This window comes from Lycium ferocissimum, chromosome 3 (genome assembly GCF_029784015.1).
Source record: "Lycium ferocissimum isolate CSIRO_LF1 chromosome 3, AGI_CSIRO_Lferr_CH_V1, whole genome shotgun sequence".
Taxonomy (NCBI): domain Eukaryota; kingdom Viridiplantae; phylum Streptophyta; class Magnoliopsida; order Solanales; family Solanaceae; genus Lycium; species Lycium ferocissimum.
This window is the reverse complement of record NC_081344.1, coordinates 1,629,269-1,652,213: the sequence shown is the minus strand read 5'-3', so window position 1 is coordinate 1,652,213 and position 22,945 is coordinate 1,629,269. Positions and strand designations below refer to the sequence as shown.

The 22,945-nt window shown below is 35.2% G+C and overlaps 4 protein-coding genes across 7 annotated transcripts; all 4 read right to left on the bottom strand.

The window, feature by feature from the left end:
- Window positions 1–697: 697 nt before the first annotated feature.
- LOC132049181 (transcription factor MYBC1-like) lies at window positions 698–2,361 on the bottom strand. The gene has a single exon (XM_059439882.1). The coding sequence runs from the start codon at window positions 1,790–1,792 to the stop codon at window positions 944–946; it is 849 nt and encodes a 282-aa protein (XP_059295865.1). The 5' UTR covers window positions 1,793–2,361; the 3' UTR covers window positions 698–943.
- Window positions 2,362–4,814: 2,453 nt separating this feature from the next.
- On the bottom strand, window positions 4,815–14,399 carry LOC132049180 (calmodulin-interacting protein 111). 3 transcript variants are annotated; one of them, XM_059439878.1, is made up of 11 exons: window positions 14,032–14,399; window positions 12,032–12,187; window positions 10,160–10,986; window positions 9,695–9,899; window positions 8,502–8,709; window positions 7,509–7,954; window positions 6,638–7,064; window positions 6,193–6,273; window positions 5,897–6,087; window positions 5,629–5,817; window positions 4,815–5,469 (listed from the first exon to the last, which is right to left on the bottom strand). In XM_059439878.1, exons 1-10 carry the CDS (start codon window positions 14,308–14,310, stop codon window positions 5,674–5,676), a joined length of 2,964 nt encoding a protein of 987 aa, XP_059295861.1. In that variant the 5' UTR covers window positions 14,311–14,399; the 3' UTR covers window positions 4,815–5,469; window positions 5,629–5,673. The 3 variants fall into 3 exon arrangements, with proteins under 3 accessions (XP_059295861.1, XP_059295860.1, XP_059295864.1); XM_059439877.1 differs by having other exon boundaries at window positions 4,821–5,483; XM_059439881.1 differs by having other exon boundaries at window positions 4,823–5,483; window positions 12,037–12,187; window positions 14,032–14,170.
- Window positions 14,400–16,863: 2,464 nt separating this feature from the next.
- Window positions 16,864–20,203, bottom strand: LOC132049179 (G2/mitotic-specific cyclin S13-7-like). 2 transcript variants are annotated; one of them, XM_059439875.1, is made up of 7 exons: window positions 20,108–20,203; window positions 18,649–18,860; window positions 18,341–18,571; window positions 18,110–18,235; window positions 17,772–18,020; window positions 17,530–17,688; window positions 16,864–17,436 (listed from the first exon to the last, which is right to left on the bottom strand). In XM_059439875.1, exons 1-7 carry the CDS (start codon window positions 20,142–20,144, stop codon window positions 17,110–17,112), a joined length of 1,341 nt encoding a protein of 446 aa, XP_059295858.1. In that variant the 5' UTR covers window positions 20,145–20,203; the 3' UTR covers window positions 16,864–17,109. The 2 variants fall into 2 exon arrangements, with proteins under 2 accessions (XP_059295858.1, XP_059295859.1); XM_059439876.1 differs by having other exon boundaries at window positions 18,730–18,860.
- Window positions 20,204–21,003: 800 nt separating this feature from the next.
- LOC132050736 (tabersonine-19-hydroxy-O-acetyltransferase-like) lies at window positions 21,004–21,891 on the bottom strand. The gene has a single exon (XM_059442102.1). The coding sequence runs from the start codon at window positions 21,889–21,891 to the stop codon at window positions 21,004–21,006; it is 888 nt and encodes a 295-aa protein (XP_059298085.1).
- Between the last annotated feature and the right edge of the window lie 1,054 nt (window positions 21,892–22,945).

Sequence of the window (22,945 nt, the reverse complement as noted above, 5' to 3'; positions counted from 1 at the left end):
TGGTACTCTCTTCGTAGATTGATTCGCATTTGATTTTACAAGAGTAAAACTCTTATCGCAAGGATGATCTTCCATCCCACTTCCAGAGTGAAGAACATGAAAAAAAAGAAAAAAAAGAAAGGAAAAAAGAAAAAAGGAAAGAGGATTTTGACAAACACGAACAATGGGAAAAGTAAGAGCTGATGAAGTTTTCTACATAGAACGAAAAACAGATGGAGAGGAGCTCATACAGTTATAAGAAGAAGTCCTTTGGCATATAGTAAACCGTTACAAACCAGACGATTAAAAGGCTCCTGCACTTGACGAGTTTACCACTCATCTACTACAGCAAACCTCTCTATAACATCGTTTGTTCCAATATTTTTTGGCTGCTATGAAATGTTGTTATAGAGAACATATAATATCACATAACATGAATGATCAGTTCCACAGAAAATATGGCTGTCATAGTGAAATGTTGTTGTAGAGGATGATTGTTATAGAGAGGTCTGACTGTACTTCAACCAAGAATACTGAGGACAGAGATTCATAGCAGGTTTCTACTTATTTTGGCATTTCAGAGGGGGAAAATACGTTCATTCTCCCCAAACCAACAGTGACAAAAATACTTCAGTGGCTCAGCATGACAAATAAAAATGTAAGGGACAATTAAACAAGTCAAACTCGTCACAACATAATTACAACCGTACAATTCATCTAACTGAACAATTCCAGGACTGACACTAAAAGCATCAAATCCAGATTCTTATAAAAGGGGGATTTCCACAGTTCCATTAAGAGTTGAAGACCATACCAACAACTCCATATAGATAATATTAACACTGAAACACCACTAATCCAATTAAAAGGTACTAAAACAAAGAGGCAAATGTTATTCAACTTAAATTCTAGAATACATAGTAAGTCAAATCGACAGGCTAAAAATCAACGGTTACCCTTAATATCAATCATCCCCTGTTGGAAACAGAGTAAGTACCTTCCTCCCGTTAACTCCGGTTGTGGCTGAATCCACATCCTCCACATAATTACCATTATGCCCTGATGCCCCCATTCTCTGAACCTGCTGCTGTGATTGCTGCCTAGACAAAAAAGGATGCTCAAAATGCCCGTTCCCCGGTGACCCAAATTGCCTATACTGCTGTTGAACTTGTGGATGGTGTCCAACAACAACTCCCATATGATGGTGATGTGGCACAAACGGCATGAAATGGTCCGAACTACCCCTCACCGGATGCTGCAGAAAATGCGCTGGAACAGGCGAACTAGCGAACAAATTATCCATTGCTGGATCAGCACCTGATAAAGATTGAGCATTGCTACCACCACTTCCACTATTAGAAAGACCCTGCATTCTTTTCAAATAAAGCCTATACTTTTGCAAATGACTAGCCACATTTTCGCGCGTTAACCCATCGACACTCATCAGTTGCATTATAGTTTTGGGAACAGCATTCTTGATCCCTAAATGAGCAACTGCATCAACAAACCTCTTATGTAACTGTGGGGTCCACACAAGTCTGGGCCTTTTAAGGGTCCGGGCCGGTTCATCACCACCACCACCAGGCCCATTTAGCTCACCAGACTCAAATTCAGCTGATGAATTAGGCTGAGATGATTGAACAAGTGGTGTTTGTTGTTGCTTGTTTTGAGGATTTGGGCTAGTAGGGTTTGGAATATCAAAAGCTATAGCAAGATCAGGTGTAATAAGGGTTTGAGATAAAGGCATTAATTCTTCAGGTTTAGGCAATTCTTCTTCCCATTTAGCAAACCAATTTGAATCTTCTTCCCTCATCTTTCAAAACAGCCAAAATTGATACAATCTTGGATTTTTTTGTGTAAAGATCTCACCTTTATGACTATTCCAACTTAATCATAGCAAGTACACTTGATGAATTACTACTACAAGTACTTAAACTAGCTTGAACATTACCAACATCAAAAGGGGAAGAACAAAAAACAAAAAACAAAAAACAAAAAGATCTCACCTTTTATGGGAACTTAAAGATTGGCATAAAAGAATCTAAAACCAAGGCTATAATCAGACAAAATAGTCTATGTGAAGATATGGGGCTGGAAAAAGACAAGTGTAACAATTGAAAAATGAGATTTTTATGAGATGGGTGTTTGTCTTTATCACAATATTTCTCTACTAGTGAAGAATCTTGATTTTTGGGTGTTGAAGAAAAAGAGAGAAAATGGTGGGTTTTTTTTTTTTATTTTAATTTTTGGAATTGTGGGAATTTTAGGTGTAAGGATAGTGGGGTGAGGAAGAGAGTTTTGTGGAGGGGTGTTCGAGGTGGATCTTGTTTCTTTCAGCTTTTCATTTATGTTACTGTTGCAGATGCTTTTTTTCTTATGATTTTTTTATGGAGTTTTATTGGGGGCCATGTGGATGAGAACCTAGATGGGGTCATAGGTTGGCTAGTAGAACTAGGGGGTAGTATCTGATGGAAAAAAATATAGGCGGAACGGACTGCTCTTAAATTTATCAGTAAATTTTATTTAGATATTCTAACTATGATATATCCCGATTGAGCACCTGAATGTATGATAATGTGTTTTTGTTAGACACTTGCAGCTCAAATTTTAAAAATGCTTATGCATGTGTTTTCAAGCACTTATTACATAAATAAGTTAATCACTTTAAATATCTAATTTTACTTGTGGGTCATAGGGTGGCTAAGGGGGATAGTGATGGACAAATATAAAATATATATATATACACACACACTCACATTAGTGTTTAAACCAAACTTATGATAACATCATTTGTGTTAATCACTTACTTATGATAAGGTAATAAATATTAATCTAATTAGTTAAGTACTAATTTTCACTGTTTTATTAAGTTATCATTTAATCCGACATGAACTTAATAATGCTTGTATATCAAGACCCAACAAAACTGAATTGATGAGGTGGCTATTAAAGGTGCATTTACAGCTCAAGTCAAAGGTCACAAAGATTCTCTTTTAGAAAAAAACTCTGCTACATTGTCACAGAAACAATCGATGAGGTTGTACAGATATTATGATTAGATTGAGGAAATATAAATTATGAAGTGGAAAGAGAGATACACTTTCCCCAAAATAGTTTAAGATTAAAAAGGAAAGGAGAGAGAGTGTGTGTGTGAACAAGATGAAGTCCAATGAAAGAAAGGAAAGTGGAAAAGTGACCCCATTTGAAGTAATTATGTAATAATATGCTCTATTGCAAATTGAGTGTGTTATAATTTACATGAAAAAGATTATCTACTAAGGATGATCTACTAGTGCATATAAGCACATTAACATAACAAACAGTGAACCCAACTTAGTTGAAACAAAGGAGTTATTATATAGGCCAAATACATAAGCAGTCCTTAACCTTGTCATAAAATTTTATTTTGATTTCCAACACCTATTAAATTGTGTCTATTAAACACTTAAGTTACCATCTCGTTTAAGAATGAAGTACGCGATTTACAATCTCGCTGACATGGAAAGTGGACCAATAAGTCAATGACATGTGTATAATAATGAAAGAAACAAAATTCTTATATTCCCTCAATTTGTGTATTTCAATTTTTTTTTAAAAAAAAGAATTACCAAAAATGAAAAAACCGTTATAACGACCTCGTATTGACAGCGAATGCATCCATTGTTGTTGTTCTGCTAAATTCCTAGTTCCTACCACTCCCATTCTCTATTGGATTGAGGTTTTGGTGATTAATATTATTTCTCTATAGGATGAGCTATTAATTATAGATGATTAATCAAAATGTTTTGTTCAAATTAGGAGAAATTTAAACAAATGAAAAATTGGTATTGGAGGGGTTGGCAAGTTGAGATAATCAGATAAATGCTTATCAAAGTAGAAGAAATCAATAGATATAATGCAAAAGTTAAAACTCCGATTAGTTTGACAGATTTGACCAAATCTTCTCCATCCCTCAATTTTTTATTTATTTATTTATTTGTTCTTTTTCTTCTTCTGGTAAAGGGATTTTGGGGTAAGGAACAACTCACAGTGCTTGAATGGAATATTACGCCAACAGAGTGGTTGGGTTTTTAGCAAATGGAATATAGATTTCCACTGAAAATGTAATAACAGTGGATTTTCCTCAAAATAATATTAGAAATTATGGTTCCACTATAATTTAGCTATTCTACATTTCTATTTTCCATAACCATCCAAATGATCTAATTTTCACTGATGGATGAGGCTTGGCTGTGGTGGTTACATGGACTTGGGAAAGGGGATGTTTTCCAATCAAAAAAGAGAGAAAAAATATGAATTGTCATGGTGTCACGCGCTCAACAAATGTGTAACTCACAGATTGTGACATGTCATTGTTTGTGTTTAATAGACACAATTCGATATGTGTTAAAAGGGTCTAAAAGGAACAAGTATTAGTTTAGGTGTCAAAATGAAATTTTACGACTAGTTTAAGGGGCTGCTTATGTATTTGGCCTATTATATATATTAACACACTGGCAAAGTTTTATATTGTAGTGTTTAGTTATCCAATAATTTTAGAAAATATTGTTAGGTAGAAAACTAATATAGGAAAAAGACATGAGTGTGTGCAAGTACTACCTAGTTGCAAGCCTTTAAAGCCTATACTAGTCACCTTCAATAATGTGTATTAGATTAAAGGGGAAGTTTACACATTTTTCATACCATAAATAAGATGTTGCCTTTTAGTGCAAACTGATAGATTGTATTTGTACATCAAATTTCTTATATCTGAAGAATGTATGATACCGCATTACTTTTATTAATAAACCAAAAAGTTAGTACCTATTTTAATGATATGGACTCTAGCAACATCCTTTTTAGATGCCTGCTTCAGAATTGGATTGTGCACTAGTGCAAACATCACCCATCAAGAATTGCTAATCTGTGATTTGCCACAAATAGAAAATATATGTGAAAGGTCTATTCAATCAGAATGTTGATGTATACCCACTGTCGTTCTGCATAGCTTACAAGTAATGTACTATGTGAATACTACACAAGATACCATGAACTAAAACACATCATGCATAGTGCAGTCTTCTGGTTTTTGGTTTTCTGGTCTCCATTTAGAGCAAACCCCAGAAGTATCTATAGTGGAGCTTCCTTGCTATCTTCTTAATACCACCATCATATTGAACATTTCATTCGTATCGAAGCCTTGATTGCAAACAATTCGTTGAAGGATCAGAATAAAATCCCAAAACATTACTCACTGAATAGCTGTCACTCACTATATTGCACAGACTGCTCGTTGATGGCATGAAATACTTGAATTGACCAATAGAAATAATCATTCTGGCCCTGCTGATGAAAGCTTCCGCGACCAGAAGTTCACGCCCTCACCATATGGAATAGACTCCCCCATGATGCATCTAAATCGTTAGCTTGTGGAGATCAACTGCATTTACGTTCTTGCAGTGTATTTCTGGTTTTAACATGAGATGTGTAAATTATGGCAACAGGATCCATCTGTGCAAAGACGACTTGAATAATAACCAGATGTCAGTAATCAAAGAAGTACCATGCAGCACAAGGTATTATTATTCAACCAGAGCATTTAATGAAGACAATAAAAGTGGATCCAGATTACTAAACCAAGGGAAAGGAGGACAATGGATGAGAATCTACCAGCACAGAATTCGGCTTAATCTGTATTAGCAATCATTGATGACACTAATCATCTTTCAAAGGATCTGAGTGCACAAGCCTCTGAAATCTATTTGATAACTCCTGGTAAGAATGAACTTCAGATGGAGGCACTTGCCTAATAGCAGCCTTCAGATGTTCCATTGTTATTTCAGAGGCATCAAGGTTTTCCTGATGCCAGAAAAGGTTAGGACAAAGAAAAAGAATGCATACAATAAGAGGGGGGGTGGGGAGGAGATAGTAAATTTACTTCAATAGCTGCTATAGCTGCTTCACGACATATCAGTGATATGTCAGCACCAGTACAGCCACTGGTTAGACGAGCTAGCTCTTCAATGCATATGTCAGAACTGCATGGCATCTTCTTCAAATGTATGTGGAATATTGCCTCCCTGTCTTTTTCATCTGGAGGTCCGACGTACAGCAATCGATCAAAACGTCCTGACAAAAATAGCATTATCTTTAAGTAGCACTAACAGATTTCAAGCAAGGCATTGGGTAGTAGGAGAAAAATTTAACATAAAAGGAGGTACAACGGGATTTCACCTGGTCTTAGAAGAGCAGGGTCAATCTTGTCTGGCCGATTTGTTGCAGCAATAACAGTGACATTAACTCTCTGGTGTAAACCTTTAACAAAAGAATTTTATAATTCCCGTTAAGGCAATCAAAAACTTTGACAAACAAGAGATTCCCCATACATAACGAAACTGAGACAATTTTGAACTGATTTGCGATGTTAGAATCCTAGTTCTACCAATTAAAATACAGTAACCCCTGGAAAATGTAGTTTTGTAACCCTTTAAAATTTGAAGTTGAGCTTTGACAGAATGGTTATCTGGTGTCATTTCAAGAATCTGCTTAGTCAAATAGCCACCAACTAAACTTGCTGACCAAAACACAAACAACATTGGAGTATAATGACCAGTAATGTTCTTCGATAGACTTCAAGTGTAGAAACAGCAGTAAAGTCCTTTAAGTGTGGAACACTCACCATCTAATTCGATAAGAAGTTGACTCATGACCCGATCTGCCACAGAAACCCCGTCACTTTCTTTGCCACGTACGACAGCAAGGCCATCTATTTCATCAAAAAATATTATTGAAGGAGAATTCGCCCTAGCCTTTGCAAATAGTGTCCTGACAGCTTTTTCTGATTCACCCACCCATTTGCTGTAAAGCTCAGGTCCTTTCACTGCAAGAAAGTTCAACCCTGCTTCAGAAGCAACTGCACGAGCTAATAATGTTTTGCTGCATCCTGGAGGACCAAACATCAAAACTCCAGTAGGGGGACGAGTGCCAATACGCTTGAAAGCCTCCTGATGTTTCTGAGGCCATTCAACAGCTTCTATGAGTTGCATCTTAACCTCCCTCTGCCCTCCAACATCATCCCAGTTTACCTTTGGAACCTCAAGTATAACCTGATATTAAGAGGAACTAATTCAGTGAAGTGCAGACTGGAACTCCAGATGTCTATACAAATGGTCGTATGTAAATTTCTCGAAACAACAGGCAGCAGGAACTTCAAATGATGAAAAGAAACTAAAGATGATTTTAATTTGCAAAATATTTACAGAATAAACTCCATTTACAGGATGAAAGCATACCCCTGCTGCACTAAATCAATCAAAGGCATGCTAAAATTTGATCCTTTACAAAAATGACTCAATCATGCAATTTGACTGGGGTCAATCCAAAAACTGCAAGGTCGACGGTCAAACACCATAAAAGAAATAGCCTGTTTTCTGAAACGTGTAATCATACAATAGCTGAAAGTGACCAGCACATCAACATAGAGAACATCACCAAACATAATTTCCAACAATGTTTAACAACAAAAAATTTATAAAAAGGGTAAAACATACCTCTCTCATGGCACTTGGCCTTATTTTCATTCTAGCCCTTTCAAAATCTTTATAAGTGATCCTAAGAGTGTCTGTCTGTGCCATGCTAGTAAAGTTTCTTGGAATATCTGATGAAATACGTGCTTCTGAAATAGATACACCCTCGGAATCACTGTCAGAAGAAAGGTCTTTATTGTCTTGTAAGCAATGGGTACCATTCCTTCCAAGGCATGCATCAAATGTTGGCATTATAGGTTTACACTGAGTATTTCCAAAGCTTGTTTTTGAATCAACATGTTCACGAAGACAATTCAAAGCTGCTTCGTTGCACAAAGCAGCTAGGTCAGCGCCCACAAAACCATGTGTAGCTGTTGCAACTTCTTGAACATCCTTGTCCGAAAGAACGTGTTCCATTTCACCAAGCAGTGTATGTAGTATTTCATACCGTTGTCTGGCAGATGGTACACCTAAACAAATTTTTCCATGAAATGAGATGTAATATATCACATCAATCAAAAAAGGAAGTTGAGCTCAAGTTTGGAGCACATCGAATAAGTCAAACATCCTGGGATTACTCTATGCAATTACTGACTATGCTCAGTCGACTCACAACAAGAATATGACGATTAACACCAGTAATGACTGGCCGATGATTGATGAACTTACAGAATCTTAGCATTGAAATGTCTCGATCTAATTCAATATTACTTGTAGGAACTTCTTAGTACATGTAATTACCATCACAATGTAGAAAAGAAAATAGGAACCAATAAATGAATTGTACAAAGGGAGGGAAGGCATTCCCTTAGGAAAAGAATATCTCACTATCAGTAAAAAAAAAAAAAAAATTAAGGAGTAGTCACAGTAGGGGCAGAAGTAAACAACCTTCGCTAGGAACCTTGAGAAAGAAAATTAAATGATTATATGAGAGTCCAGTAATTTGCAGTAGATATCCAAGTCATTTATTGAAATGATAAAGTCCGATAACAATAATTGATAAGATTTTGTAGTTACCTATTTCAATTTCCCTGTCAAGTCTTCCAGGTCGTCTAAGAGCTGGTTCAACACTGTCAGGTCGATTGGTTGCAGCAATAACAAGTACTCCATCAGCTCTTCTTATTCCATCTATCAAGTTTAACAATGTAGCTACCATTCTTTGAGAAAGCTCTTCACCTGCATCTTTACGAGCAGGCGCAATAGCATCCAACTCATCAATGAAGACCTGCAAAAGAAAAAGGCTCGGGGTTATGGAAAAGTTACTTAATTGACATTTGAAATTAGAAAGCCTATATATCGCGGCAACCATGACGTGAGGTTTGTATTACAGCAAAGATACAGAAATCAGATTCACTTTTATACGGCCAAAGGAAAATATGGTTAGTTAACTACACTTAGTGTGAATCTCATAGGTTAGACATGCTAGGCTATGCCGCTATGCTAATCTTCAGATATGGTTATCCGTTTCAGCAATATCTTTTCTTATAACTCAATACACATGGTTGGCATCCACAATGTTGCTTTAGAAAAACTATTATCCAGTTTGCTTTTACCTTGTAAAAAAGATGTTGCTTTGCAAAACTAAAGAGTTAATTCTATAGGAAAGAAGTTCATTCAGATGAAGGAACATTCAGATGAAGGAACAAACTCTAATATTATATAGCACACAGAGCTCAAATGTTAAGACTGCCATAGTTTATGAATGAGAAATAATCTAGAGTTACAATTCATGAACTACCGTGGTGCAACCAATTTCTAATAAGAACATCTAAAGAAGATATAAGATTATGGATCAGGACTAAAACGTAGTAGAAGGAAACCAATACAAAGTAACAAAAATTAAACCACCAAAACTTTTAAATGGACCTATCATAGCTTTCCTTAAATTCTTCTTCTTCTTTTTTTTCTTTTTTTTCTTTTTCTTTTTGAGTCGTAAAAGAGGTAATTTTCATTGAAATCAGCACTAAGATGGTGCTGTAATATTTACTAGTTTCCCATAATTCATACATGTCAAAAAGATTCTATCTTTAAAATGATATGCCATTGTAACTTCCTTCTACAGAAGTTCTATGTTCCATTTCTTTGGCATTGCACATTATGATTTAAGCTCTGAAACTTCTGTTTCAGCTATTTTGTGACATTTGAACACAAGCAAGTTTACTATTGAAACAGAAGATATCTGAAATCGACTAAAAAGTGAGAAAGCAAACCACGGCAGGAGCTGCTTGACTCGCTGAATCAAAGACCTCGTTCAATGCCCGTTCGCTTTCGCCATAATATTGACTAATTACTTCAGGCCCATTGACAGAGAATAGATTTACACCAGCTTCATGAGCACATAACTGCGCCAAAGCAGTCTTTCCAGTTCCAGGTGGGCCATGAAGAAGAACCCCCTTTGTAGGTCGTAAACCCATGCTGAAATATTGACAACTGAACATTAAACATATGATAAAATAGTGGACATTTTCTACAACTGATTTTGTTATATTGCAAATTCTTCAGAAAGACTGCAAGCTCCCTATATTTCTAAGGATAATTTTGCTTATTTTGAACTGCAACTATCCATACACAGAAAGCAAGCAGATCCCTATATTTCTAAGGATAGTTTTGCCATAGTACCAAAAGTTATATGCTTTTAGAAAAAACCTGATATTTACATTAGAAAGAGAGCATACCTGGCCATTGTACCCTTCACAGCTGACGATATTATTATGTCCATTAGAACTGCAAATTCTTCAGAAAGACCACCCAATTTTGGGCAGTCAACTCCTTCCTTACTGTTGATATTTCTATGTTCAAGCTCTGATGATGATAATCTTCTTATAGGAGTTCCCATTTCAGTATCCTGGGGTAAATGTAGAACCACTTTTGTTTTATGATCTACAGGGAAAGCAATATTGTCATAGTCCCCCAAACTTTGTGGAGAAGAAGCACCTGTAACCTGGAAAAAACACAGCCTTGAAAGCAGTGGGACAATCACAAGATTTCCAGAGAGTAAAATGCGAGAACACAACCACGAAGCTGTACAGGTTTGTATGAGTTTCTTTGAATGGTCATCCACCAAAACTTCTCTTATGTTGAATATGTTACTAGATGTACCACCTATATCAGAAGAAATCGACACTGATTCTTCATCCTTGGGCGTATTGAACTCCCTGGCGCTAGGAGAATTAAGTCTAGAGTGCGAATGTATTGGAGTCCGAGGAGATGAAACCATCGTAGTATCCACTCGACCGTTTCTAGTTTCAGTGGTTGGATATTGGGAGGATATGAAGCTGTTCATCGGTGATTTTCCATCACGAGATACCAGCAACAAAGATAGTTCCTCGCACTTACTAACCAAAAGGGAACTAACACTACCATTGGACGATCCATTGATTCCACTTGCAATACTCCTTATGGTATGATCACCAATAGGATGAACAAAAATGATCCTACCCGAGGCAGGAGAACCCATACTCCATGAGAGGCTTGAAGATAAACGTGCTCCATTTTTTAAAACCTGCAAAGAGATCAATGTCAAGTCAATGCAAAATTCTACCATTTGGAAAGAATGCAAAAAAAAACTTCAGCAAGAGAAGTATTTAAAATAATAACATACAACAAATATAACAAGCCAACATCAGCGCCAGCTGCCAGTCGGTAACAAATTTCATGACTTCTAAGTAAGAAAAATTCAGAGACGAACAATTAATGATACAAAGTTCCTAATAGTACACCTCAAGCAACTGGTCTTTCACGTAAGAAACCTCAGGGACTCCTATTAGAGTAATGCCCTAGAAATATTAATGTGACACTTCGACAAGTTACCGAAACCCATCAGGCAACTTGTAAAACCAAGTTGAACAAAGAAGAAACTAGAGAATGATTGTCCTATGATACAACAACTAAATTCAAGGAGATACAAAGTTAACGAGGACTCCAAATGCTGGAAGAACTTCTAGACATAATATTCAGCAGTTGAAGATGCCAAAAACATTTCTAGAACTAATTTTTTTCCTTCTTTTTTTCTTTTTGGTGATAACTATATTTCTACCACTCGTTTCTCCTAGTTGGTAGAATACGGGGCCCCTTCTGATTTTTCATAAAGTAATCTACAAGCATATTACTGATTTCCTATGTTCTCGCTTCCTGTCTTACTTTAACATATCAGTTTTTAACATAACAAATATATTCAAAAGAGAAACTGCACATTCAGGCAATAAAAATGATATGACCAAACCTAGTGACATAATAGCTAAGAAAAAATGAAATAGGAAAACAGAAACATGGAGTAGAGGTAGAAATTCCACACCACGATTGCACGAGTATATGGAAGACATCATGCTCCAATTTTGACCAACAGATCAATCAATAATGTGTTAGATAAAATGTACTATTTCACGAAGTATAATAATCTCTTTGGAATATCGCTCTGTTTTCATCTCAGGCTCAGGAGAAAAACATATTTGAAGCAATGTTCAGGTTTATACACTTAATTGTCAAATTAAGTAACTGGAATTGGACAGCAGAGAAAAGGAGAAAAAAACAAATATTTGCATCCAAACCTTACAAGATGGGAAAACAGTTGCAAGAGCAAAGAAGTTTCCTGCTTCAAGAGACGCGTTTTCTGTATACTCAAGCCCAAAATGCCTTGTACACTCATCTACTAATGATCTAAGCGGGAAGTTACTTTCATGTCTCTTCAAAGGAGCAAGGGATACCTGTTAACATTAGAAAGTAAAATGAGATCAAACTCTGAAACCAATAAATATTTCATTCCAAAGGAAGGTTGAAAGTTGATAAGGAAGCAACGACATATGGGCAATTACATACTATAACTTAGGCGGCACCTGTAAACCCCGAGAAACCACATTGCCTTGGCAAACACCCCCTCTTCCCAAATCACAAACCAGCTCAAAAGATTTTAATATTTTCTCAAGGAGTAATATTTATGTTGATACACATTTTACAAATTTTTTACCTGCTTCTTTTTCCCTTATTCAACAACTATCTGGAACAAAGATCCATATTAGAAGCTGCTTCATCAGCAAAGTTTAGTTTGGATCTCCATCATGCAGTACGTGGCCCACTTAGGCTCAACATCTTCAATAGGACAATCTCTTTTGCATACGCGAAAGAGAAAATAAATGCAGCCTTTTTTAATTGTTCTCATGAATATATTCTTTTAGTTGAAAGAGGCTCAGGTTAAGTTCTAATTCGAACTCAACTCATAAACGAAGGAAAAACATAGACACATATCAGTTACAAACAAATTAAGTCTATTGACCAAACATAATTCATCTCACATTAAGGATGCTGTTAATGAGAGGTACATGTTGTTTTACGCATAAATTCAAACATCAACTGATCAAAGAGAAGAAAACTACTTCGAAAAAATCAAAAGTAAAGGAGAAAAAAGAAAAGAACTTGCTCAACATTCAAAAGAGACTAACGTAAATTCAATATATATATGTATGTGTATGTATTACACATAGTATGCACAACCACCACACACACACACTAGTATATATAATTTTTTCCATTGGAACCACATCAAACCCCCGAAACAACTATTATAAGCAGCAAATACACACAGAGAGAGATACACTTTAGTGCCCGTTTGGCCACGGATAGTTTTCACCTTTTTCCGGAATAAAATTCTGGAAATCTTTTTGGGCATAGATTTTTACAATTTTCCGGAACTCGAAAAATCCAAAAACCTGTTATCACAATTTTTACTCCAAAAATTTAAAAACAACTACAATTTGTATTCATGTCCAAACACAGCTCCAATTTCCAAATACCATTTTCAACATGAAAACAAATACTACATTTTTTTCAAATTTCACAATTCTTATGTCCAAACTTCCACCTAATGTATGTTCAAGGCATAACAACCACATCAACCCCTAATAAACAGCTAGTAAACAGTGGCTCTTCATAGGAAAATTACACTGTATAGCTAGGTAAAATATATATATATATATATATATATATAGACTCCGCTTGACTTCTTCATGGGGTTTACTCCAAATTATGCTCTATGTCTAGTAGGAGAAAATATTTACGCCACGTAGCCCATACTTTGAGTTTGCAACCCCATTTGGCTCATATTTGTGTATAAACACCTTTGATACAGTATTATACACTTTTAAACGCTCCAACCCCCCCCCCCCCCCGCGTATAATATTGTATAAACTGAAAATATGGCTACCCGGCATAATATTTTATGTTGGATTATGTATTTTTGAAAATTTCCCCTTTTTTATGTATAAATATGCTATACATTGACTCCACTTGACTTTTCCGTGGGTTTACTCCTTTATATTTTGACATATCCCTTAGTGAAAATCCTGACTCCGTCATAGCCATAACTAGTAGATAATGCATATATAGAAGGAAAAAAAACGAATCTTTTTGAACTTTTATCTCTACTTTTTCGCGGGTTTACTCCTTAATATTTTCATACCACTCAGTGAAAATCTTGGCTCCGTCACAGCTAGTAAATAATGCATATCTTTTTGAATTACAACAGTAAACATGAAAGTAAAAAAACAAAATTTACCGATACAATGGAGCCAGGTGAAATAGAATTAGCAAGCATTGAAGATTCTGAAACCCAAATTTTACAGCCTTTAGTATCCACTGTTTCAACAGCATCTTCTGATATTCGACCAATAAAAGCTGTTTTCGAAATCAAATTCGGGAACTTTCTAGAAGCTTCGAGAAGAGAGAACTTAAGTTGTTCTTCAGTTAATTCAACATCTGATTGAGTATTATCACTACTAATTTCTGATTGTGATAGCCTTGATGATGACTTTTGATTCTTCTTCTTTGATGGCATTTTTCAAAATTGAATAAAATTACAAAGAAATAAATATTGGTTTTTTTTTTTTTTTTTTTTTCCTATCAAACAATTTTGTGAATTGAGTTTCTGGTGTTGCTGCTATGGTTGTTTGTTTAAACCCTTAACAGAGGTTTACCACTTGGGAAAAAGAAGAGTAAAATGCTATTTTCCTCCCCAAATTTTCAGGAATTGCGTTTTTAGCCTCTAGAAATATTAATTTAACAAATTGGTCGTCAATCTACATGCTCAAGTGCTTTAGCAGTCCTTTCTCGTTTCTTTTTCCTTTTACTTTATTATTACATGTGACATTTTTTTTTTCCTTTTATAATGTGTCAAAAAAAATGCTACAATTTTATATTTGAAAATAATTTAATATTAATTCTTTTTATTTCATATTCATGAAATTTACTTATCACCATATAAATGTCTGTGGCTTGTTTTTAGAAAATAAGTTTTAAAAATCTTTCTTTCTTTTTCGAATAACAATTTAACTTTAAAATGTGTGAATTTACAACATGTATTAACAAACGAAAAGATTGGAAAATAAAAAGTATCACTAGAACTAGAGGTTGCTAATTAACTTGCTTTGTACCAGGCTATATTTTGTGTACTTCGAAGTGCTGACTAGCGTTGCTCAATGCCCTACACATTCTTCTTGAGCGCTTCATTATGCATACTCGATCTTATCTTCTATAACATGTATTTTCATTCATATCATAACTAATTCAGTAAGCTACGTGTCTGGTGTAGAAAAACTGCCTTCAATCCCTAACATATTTACTCGTGGCAACTCTTAGGCCGCTTAGAGGGTAAAATAGACATTACAACATACCCAGTAAAATCCCACAGGTGGGGTCTGAAAAGGATATAGCGTAGCACTAAGAGAGATAATATTGTACATTTAAAGTCATTGGGAGAGTTTGATTTTGTTCTTTTATCACACAAAATTAGAGAGAATGAATTTCTATATGTATCACACAAAGTCATGGAGCATACTTGCCCCTATCTTTCACAACATGCATTTCTATATGTATCGCAACTGATTACGTGTCTGGTGAAGGGAGAATTGCCTTCGATCCCTCAAACTTACTTACTCATGGCAGCCTTCCGGCCGTTGAAAGTATAGAATAACATTGTATTTCGAAATTCATAGAACAGTGAAAGAGATAATATCGTATATTTAAAGTCATTGAAAGAGTTTTGGTTTTGTTAATTTATTACACAAAATGAGAGAGAGAATAAATTTTGCCTATACGTGGAGGACGAAAGAGGGATAATGTTGCAGGTCTCCCACATCGTTGAGAGAAAAAAGTATTTATCCCTTTATAATCAAATTACAAGAAACACGGTTTCACTGGGCTTAGTAACGCGGGCCTGTAACCCAAGTGGGAGTATTAAGGTAATGGGAAGTTATAGCCCATTTAGTTGGAAGAGAAGGGTTTGGGCCTAGTATACTCTACTACGGGGTCCAGTACAAATACCTGGCTGGTAAAGATTTGATCTCTACTCGTTTGGGTAATTGTGTTATGCGTCGGTTTGGCTTAACAGAGCAGGCCGAGTCGGGTTCACTGTTGTAATGGTGGCATTAAGGTGGATCTCATATTAGATTTGCTAGGCCCAATTCACTTCTGGGCCTTATAACTCGACCATTTCCTTTTTACTGGTTTGAGAAATGATTCAGTTACAATTTGGCTCAAATGTGATTTTCTTGCTCGGTTTTGGTTGCTGGACTTAATAATGACCCTTTCAACTAACAGAGCAGGCCGAGTCGGGTTCACTGTTGTAATGGTGGCATTAAGGTGGATCTCATATTAGATTTGCTAGGCCCAATTCACTTCTGGGCCTTATAACTCGACCATTTCCTTTTTACTGGTTTGAGAAATGATTCAGTTACAATTTGGCTCAAATGTGATTTTCTTGCTCGGTTTTGGTTGCTGGACTTAATAATGACCCTTTCAACTCATTGATGTTGAACTTTTTTTGCTTGGTTTCAGTTGCTTGACTTAATAATGACCCTTCAAAGTCCTTGACGCCATGTTTAGGGAACGGTTGAACTTATTTTCTGACCTCCCTCACCTCTGAAACTCAGCAAAGCTACTTGCCTTTTTCTCGATCGGAGTCTCACATATATTTTTTCTTGTTTAATCTGGATAAGTTGCATCTTTTTGGAAGTGGACATTAATTATATGATGATGCCAATCTATGAATGACTGGAGGTGGACAAAATCCACTTAATCAGGAGAGAATAAAAAAGGAAAAGAACATTAGAAAAAACTAAAAGATACACAACAATTCACAACATTGTTGGGTAAAAGAATAAGAACAAAAAAACAAGAATTGGAGCACAAGTAGTGCTGCTTGAGCACCAAATAAAGTTTTCCTTTTAAAGGTAGTACTGCAAATACAAATTTTTGTGTTAACATTTTCTTTTATGCCTCACATATTTCTTGCCTAATAATTTGGAAAAGTTGCATCTTTTTGGAAGTGGACATTATCATGCCTATGAAAGACTGGAAGTGGACAAATTCCACTTGATCAGGACAGAATAACTAAAAAAGCAAAGAAAACATTAGAATAAACTGAAGATACATCATCCACAACAATTCACAACATAGCAAAAAGAATAAGAATCAACAATCAAGAATTTAAGTTTCAAACTTCCTAATGGCTACTTGGAGCTCAAGTAGCACTATTTATAGAAACCAAATAAAAGGGGGTCAAAGGGGGATTCTTGATTGATCAAACAAAAACTAAGTCATCTTCCTAGTACTGCTCTTTCTTGTAGTTTGGTCAGCTTTAGCTAGCATGAGCAGCCAAAAGGGACTTGGCTGGAGATAATAATGCAACAGCACCTCTCTCAGAACTTGAGTACTTCTTGTAAATCACCTTTAGCTTGTGATTTGCAGCCTCAGAATGATAGCTAACTAACAGCTTCGCACACTCTATTATCTGTGACTCCGAAAAACCAGTGTGCAGCTTAAGTGTCCCATTCCAAAATGGTGTCCTATTGAGGGTGTGTCGAGCAGCATAGACCGCTGAGGCAGCAATCATCGACGAGCAGTACATAATAGTTGCATAATTCATCAACCCCAGCTCAGCCAGAAAATATACCATGCTCTCCATCTGGTTTTCGATGTTCAAAAAAGCAGTTACAATTAGTACTGTAAACTCATAGTGACACAAATAGTAGTAGTCAAGAATGTCAAAAGAACTTACTTCTGAATCCGGTATTGAAGCTTTAATGAAACGTGCGAGGAACACATAAGGTGTTGGCACTGTTAAGTACCATTCCAGACCTCCAAGAATTTGTTTTTCCATAGTTAACACCTGTTCATGAGTGAAAGTTTTGTCTGATATGCCCACAAAGTCATTGACCTGAAAAATCAAATTCAGAAAGTTGTAAGCTTTTTTAGCCATTAGCAGCTCATATTGTGAACAAAACTTGCATAGTTCTATACCTCAGGAGCCCAAATTTCTTCATATTTGGAGGCAATAAGCATAGCACTAATGCCAACCAACTGCAGTTCCCTTCTTGATGTAGTTTCCACGGCAAGGTAGCGATCAACAATGTTGATTGTGAGGTAAAGAGTCTCTGGATTAAGTTCAAATTTGTGGTGGACTTCAATCAGCCAATCAATCAGAATTGCTCTCATCTTTTCGCTTAACTCAGGCTGTGAGTCAATGTAGTCATGAACTCTGGTCTCATTCTGCAAAGTCACACAAAATATTCAAGTTTATCAAATACAGAAATGTCTTCAAGAAACAAAAATAGACAGAAGCAATAGATAATATATACCTCAGCTAGTTTGTAGAAACTGTAAATGTCTTCAACATATTCAAGAACTGCCAATTCATTGTTCAAATCTGCAGCATCAATGTCCACAATCTGGTCCTTTGGTTTCTTGCTCAGACCACATGCAGCCTTTATAATGTTGACAAAAAAATCAGTACAACTGACACAATTATGTAAACACAGAACAATAAAAACTACGCCTCAATCCCAAATCAGTTGGGATATATATCGAACCTTGCTTCGAGCAGTGAGAGTTGAAGTAAGAGTTGATTTCTTCTTTGCTGGGTCTTCAGCAGCCTTTTTCTTCCTTTGCATCTTTTTGTCCATTAGTCTTTCATGAGTGTCAGGACTAATTACAATAATATCCTCAGGGTTTGGCTTAACTGTGGCTTTCTTCTGAGCTGGTTTCTTTACTGCAGGTACTTTAGTAACATTTGCTCCTTTTACATTAACAGCCATAGATTTCTGCAAACATTAAAACAAAAAACGACCAAAATCAGTACTTCATAACATCATTTTGATTGAAAAAACTTCTTAATGACCTTGTGAGTTTCAGCTGCTGCCTGTGCATTACTACTAGCCAACAATTGTGCACAAAAGCTCCTTGTTAACGGGCGAGATACCTGAGGAAGCGGCTTTCCTTCGACCCCACGACCAGTAGCAAGATTCCCTATATCGCCAAGCGCCTTTCGGTTTCTCCCTTCTACTGCCATATTCTTTTTCTGCTTTACTGCACCAGGTACTGCTACCTCACCTGAACAACATACAAATATTTCCACTTAGTATCAGACAAAACACCAGTAACATTCAACAATAATTAAATGGCTGATTATGTAACATCATTTCTACTTAGTTATCAAGGACTACTACCTCACTTGAACAACATACCAATATTTCTATTTAGTACCAAACAAAACACCACTAACATTCAATAATACTTAAAGAACTGACTATGTAACATCATTCCTATTTAGTATCAAACAAAACACCATTAACATTCGATGTAATATTTAAAGGGCTGATTAACTAATATCATTCCTATTTAGTATCAAAAAAGGCACCATTAACATTCAATATAACATTTAAAGGGCCGATTATGTGCATCATTTCTATATTTTGGTATCAAACAAAACCCCATTAACATTCAATATAATATTTAAAGGGCTGATTATATAACATCATTTCTATTTAGTATCAAACAAAACACTACTAACATTCAATATAATGTTTAAAGGGCTGATTATGTAACATCATTTACTGAACCATCTATCATAATCATTTCAAGAAGTTCACCCAATAACACTGTGTGTATATCTATATATATATATATTTATATCCCTGAAAGTTTACTAAGTGACCCATTCATAGATAGACAATTAGGCCACGGCTTCTTTTCATCAGGTTACTCTTAACATAACAGTTTCATCTCTTTTTTGTAAGGTAAAGAATCAACATATAAAGATTAGTGTGACATAATTAACCGAAAAACTATATCACAAATACCCAAATTGGGTGTCCTGAATATTACTAGAAACCCATTTAAAGAATAGAAAATAGGCCCCATTTTTCAACAGGTTACACTCTTAACAATGAAGTTTTACATCTAATATAAGCATCTTTAAGAGACACAAATAAAGAAAGGAAAAAAAAGACTTGGGTAAGTACTAATTGAAGGATCCATCACAGAAATGATAAATCTTTATCCCAAATAAGATTAATTAACTTTACTAATAAAATCAAATCAAACAAACAAGAAAACTAATCAATGAAGTTACTAACAATATCTTGTTTACATTTACATTTAATTTAAGCATCTTTAAGAGAAATAACAGCTAAAAAAAGATTTGGGTAAGTATTAATTAAAATATAAAACAAAAAAATGAGAAATCTTTGAACCAAATAAGATTCATGGGACTTTTGGAAATGAAAAACATGAAAACTAATCAAGAAAAAAAAAAAATTCAAAATCTAAGTATACAAAGAAAGAACCAAAAATGTCACCTTTATTTTGCTGTTGAAGAGCAATTCTTGAAGCCATTTTCAGAAAAACCTTTGAATTTTTTTTTATTTTTTTTTTCTGTTTTGAGTAAAAAGGGATATTTTTGGTGAATGAAGAAGCACCCTATTTGAAGCTGTATAATCGGCGCTTCACTTCTAACGGTCTTATTTTTTTTCTTTAAATCTAAGCCGTTTGATGAAGCTGTAGATCGGACGGTGATGATTGGGTTTTTAGATAGTTGGGCCTATTGTGTAAGACTCTAACTGCGGCTGTAATAAAAGCCCATTAAGGACTGTTCAAAACTTACCGTTGAGTTTAGTTGTATTTAAAATTATTATTACTGTACTATTTTGAAATAGTGTGCACACCTCCACTACAAGCTTTATAATTTTCAAATATTTCTGAATAAATAATCATTGAGATACTAATACTACTGATAATAATATCATAACTTCTAAAATAATTAGTCACTCACTATTATTCAATCTAATTAGATTTCGATCATTTTATGCAAGTCTACGAATTGGAGCCAACTATATGATTTTTTTTTTTTTTGGGTTCTAAATCATTTCTTTATACTCAGAGCTCTTTTCATTCCCGTAGTGCTAACAAAATGTTGGGACTAAACATACGGATGATATAACACAAATTAATTTGTAACTAGTTTGGTATTACATATTTGGATCATTTATTACTAATATTTTATGTTTTAGCTATATTCATAAAGATACTGTGAGATTGTACCAAAATATATATGAGAAAACGTCGCCTAGTCTAGGATACTTTAATTAGCTTTAGATTACCTTCATACACTTGTGCGCACACACATATGTGCCCTACATAATTAAAAAAGCCATAGTCAAACCAAAAAAAAATTAAAAAAATTGCTAATGCCACTTTAAAAAGAAACAACGGAATTGAAGCATTTGACAGAACCAAATGCTAGCAACTGCAGCTCTAGCTCATGTTGAAAAACTGACATGGTGTCTTTGTCCTTCAAGCATATCCACGCATCTATTCCATCACAATCCCTTGAATCCATTAATCGAACATTATTTGCACCTATCCTCGGATTTGGACTTACCCATAACGGTTTTCCCCAACCAAAATCAACATATAATTCATATCCACATAAGCTACTAACTTGCATCACTACCTCCCCTAGGATTTGCACTTCACTTAGCTCTATGAATTCATAAGGAATAGCCAAAATCGCCTCATCTCGACTTTGTTTCTCCACATACTTAGAACTCAATTCCAATAACGAATTTCTTATACATGTCACCAAGGTGGCCAAGTAGTCACCATCAATATTCTTAACTTTACATGTTGTGGCTACTGCAACAGCATTTCCTACACAATGATTTGGCAATGGTGGGACAAATCGCTTTCTTATATTTACAAGGTTAGCCAATTTTGATGACCCTGAATTAGCACTAGCCATGACACATTTCCATATTAGAGCTGATACAACTTCAACATGTGTAGGCCTTGGTACATCATCGCTCACGGCCTTAGCCCTGAGCAGTGCTATAGTAGAAACATCAAAGGTTAATAATTTAGGGACGCATTGTTCGTTACCAAAGAATTTAGTAAATTCAGACTGCAACGTGGGCCCGTTTGAAACATGAAGCATAGTTGGTGGTAAGAATTTTGCAGCTGCAACGAGTTCAGATGAATCATGAAGTTGATCCAAATAAGAGTATTCAAAGCATTTAAGGTGATTTGGAGTTGGAGAAAGAGGTCTAATTAGCTCCATAGAAACTATCTCAATCTTTCTTTCCATGGCTAACTTGCTAATTATGCAACTATTAAGTATATTGGCTTATATAGTGAATTTCAACTTGTAATCAACGGTAGATTGAGGTACCTTATGATGTTCTAATTCGAATTTTTAATTATAAAGTTAAACTGTACGTCTCATGATGTGGTATTAATTAATGCTAGAATGAGTTGTAAAGGTTCATTTATTCATAAATTATAGTATTGATTAAGCGTAGTTTTTCTCTCACTTTTATTACCTTGTAGTCAATGAGAGATCCAATCAATAGTTATGCGTAGTTTATATACTAGTATCGTTTCATGTCCTCATCTAAATGGATTATCAGAATTGAAATCATGTAATTTCTTAAAAACTAGAAGAAGATAATGTTTTAATTAAATTAAACAATTGATTAACGCATACTAATAGAAAAAACAACACGAATTGGGTGGCCAACTGCATAAATTTATGTTTGATCCATCATATATAGTATAGATATATGAGTCTAGTGAAAATCATTACACGTATGGCTTTTAGTCATTCAATGGAAATAAAATATAGGTAGAGTCAAATTAAAAAACTTATGTCGGTTGATTAGATTTTTGCACCCGTTACTATGTCAACTTAGTGTGTGTCTATATATATATATATATATATATATGGGAAAAGGGTCAAATTTACCCTCCAAGTATGGTTTATAGTTTAAATTTGCCCTCTGTCAAAGGTTGGGATCAAATTTGCCCTCTCCATCAAAGTTTGGGATCAAATTTGCCCTCTCCGTTAGGATACTTGATAAATTTGCCTTTATATAAATGAAAGTCTGACTTGGACTCCACAACACAAAAAAATTAGCCACGTAGACTCCCAATCCCAATTCTCTTAACCCAATTCTCTTTTGAAAAAAAAAAAATGCCCCTGTAGCATTTGTTTTGTCATAGTGAAAGTTTCTTCATGAACTCTTCAGAGCATTTCTGAACAGAGAAAAATATTTTTTCTCAGAATACATTCCTAAACGTATACAGAAAGTAAGATCAGAAAAGCTATGATCCTGCAAAAGTGATAACAAGACAATAAAATA

What these genes read in the sequence shown, in the direction of transcription:
- LOC132049181 (XM_059439882.1), bottom strand. Translation starts at nt 1,792, where the DNA reads ATGAGGGAAGAAGATTCAAATTGGTTTGCTAAATGGGAAGAAGAATTG.
- LOC132049180 (XM_059439878.1), bottom strand. Translation starts at nt 14,310, where the DNA reads ATGCCATCAAAGAAGAAGAATCAAAAGTCATCATCAAGGCTATCACAA. An exon ending in GGCCAAGTGCCATGAGAGAG is followed by an intron (nt 7,065 to 7,508) that starts GTATGTTTTACC and finishes TCTTAATATCAG; the next exon opens with GTTATACTTGAGGTTCCAAA. An exon ending in ACTTCTTATCGAATTAGATG is followed by an intron (nt 6,274 to 6,637) that starts GTGAGTGTTCCA and finishes CTTTTGTTAAAG; the next exon opens with GTTTACACCAGAGAGTTAAT.
- LOC132049179 (XM_059439875.1), bottom strand. Translation starts at nt 20,144, where the DNA reads ATGGCTTCAAGAATTGCTCTTCAACAGCAAAATAAAG. An exon ending in GTTTCTACAAACTAGCTGAG is followed by an intron (nt 18,021 to 18,109) that starts GTATATATTATC and finishes GTGACTTTGCAG; the next exon opens with AATGAGACCAGAGTTCATGA. An exon ending in CTTCAATACCGGATTCAGAA is followed by an intron (nt 17,437 to 17,529) that starts GTAAGTTCTTTT and finishes ATCGAAAACCAG; the next exon opens with ATGGAGAGCATGGTATATTT.
- LOC132050736 (XM_059442102.1), bottom strand. Translation starts at nt 21,891, where the DNA reads ATGGAAAGAAAGATTGAGATAGTTTCTATGGAGCTAATTAGACCTCTT.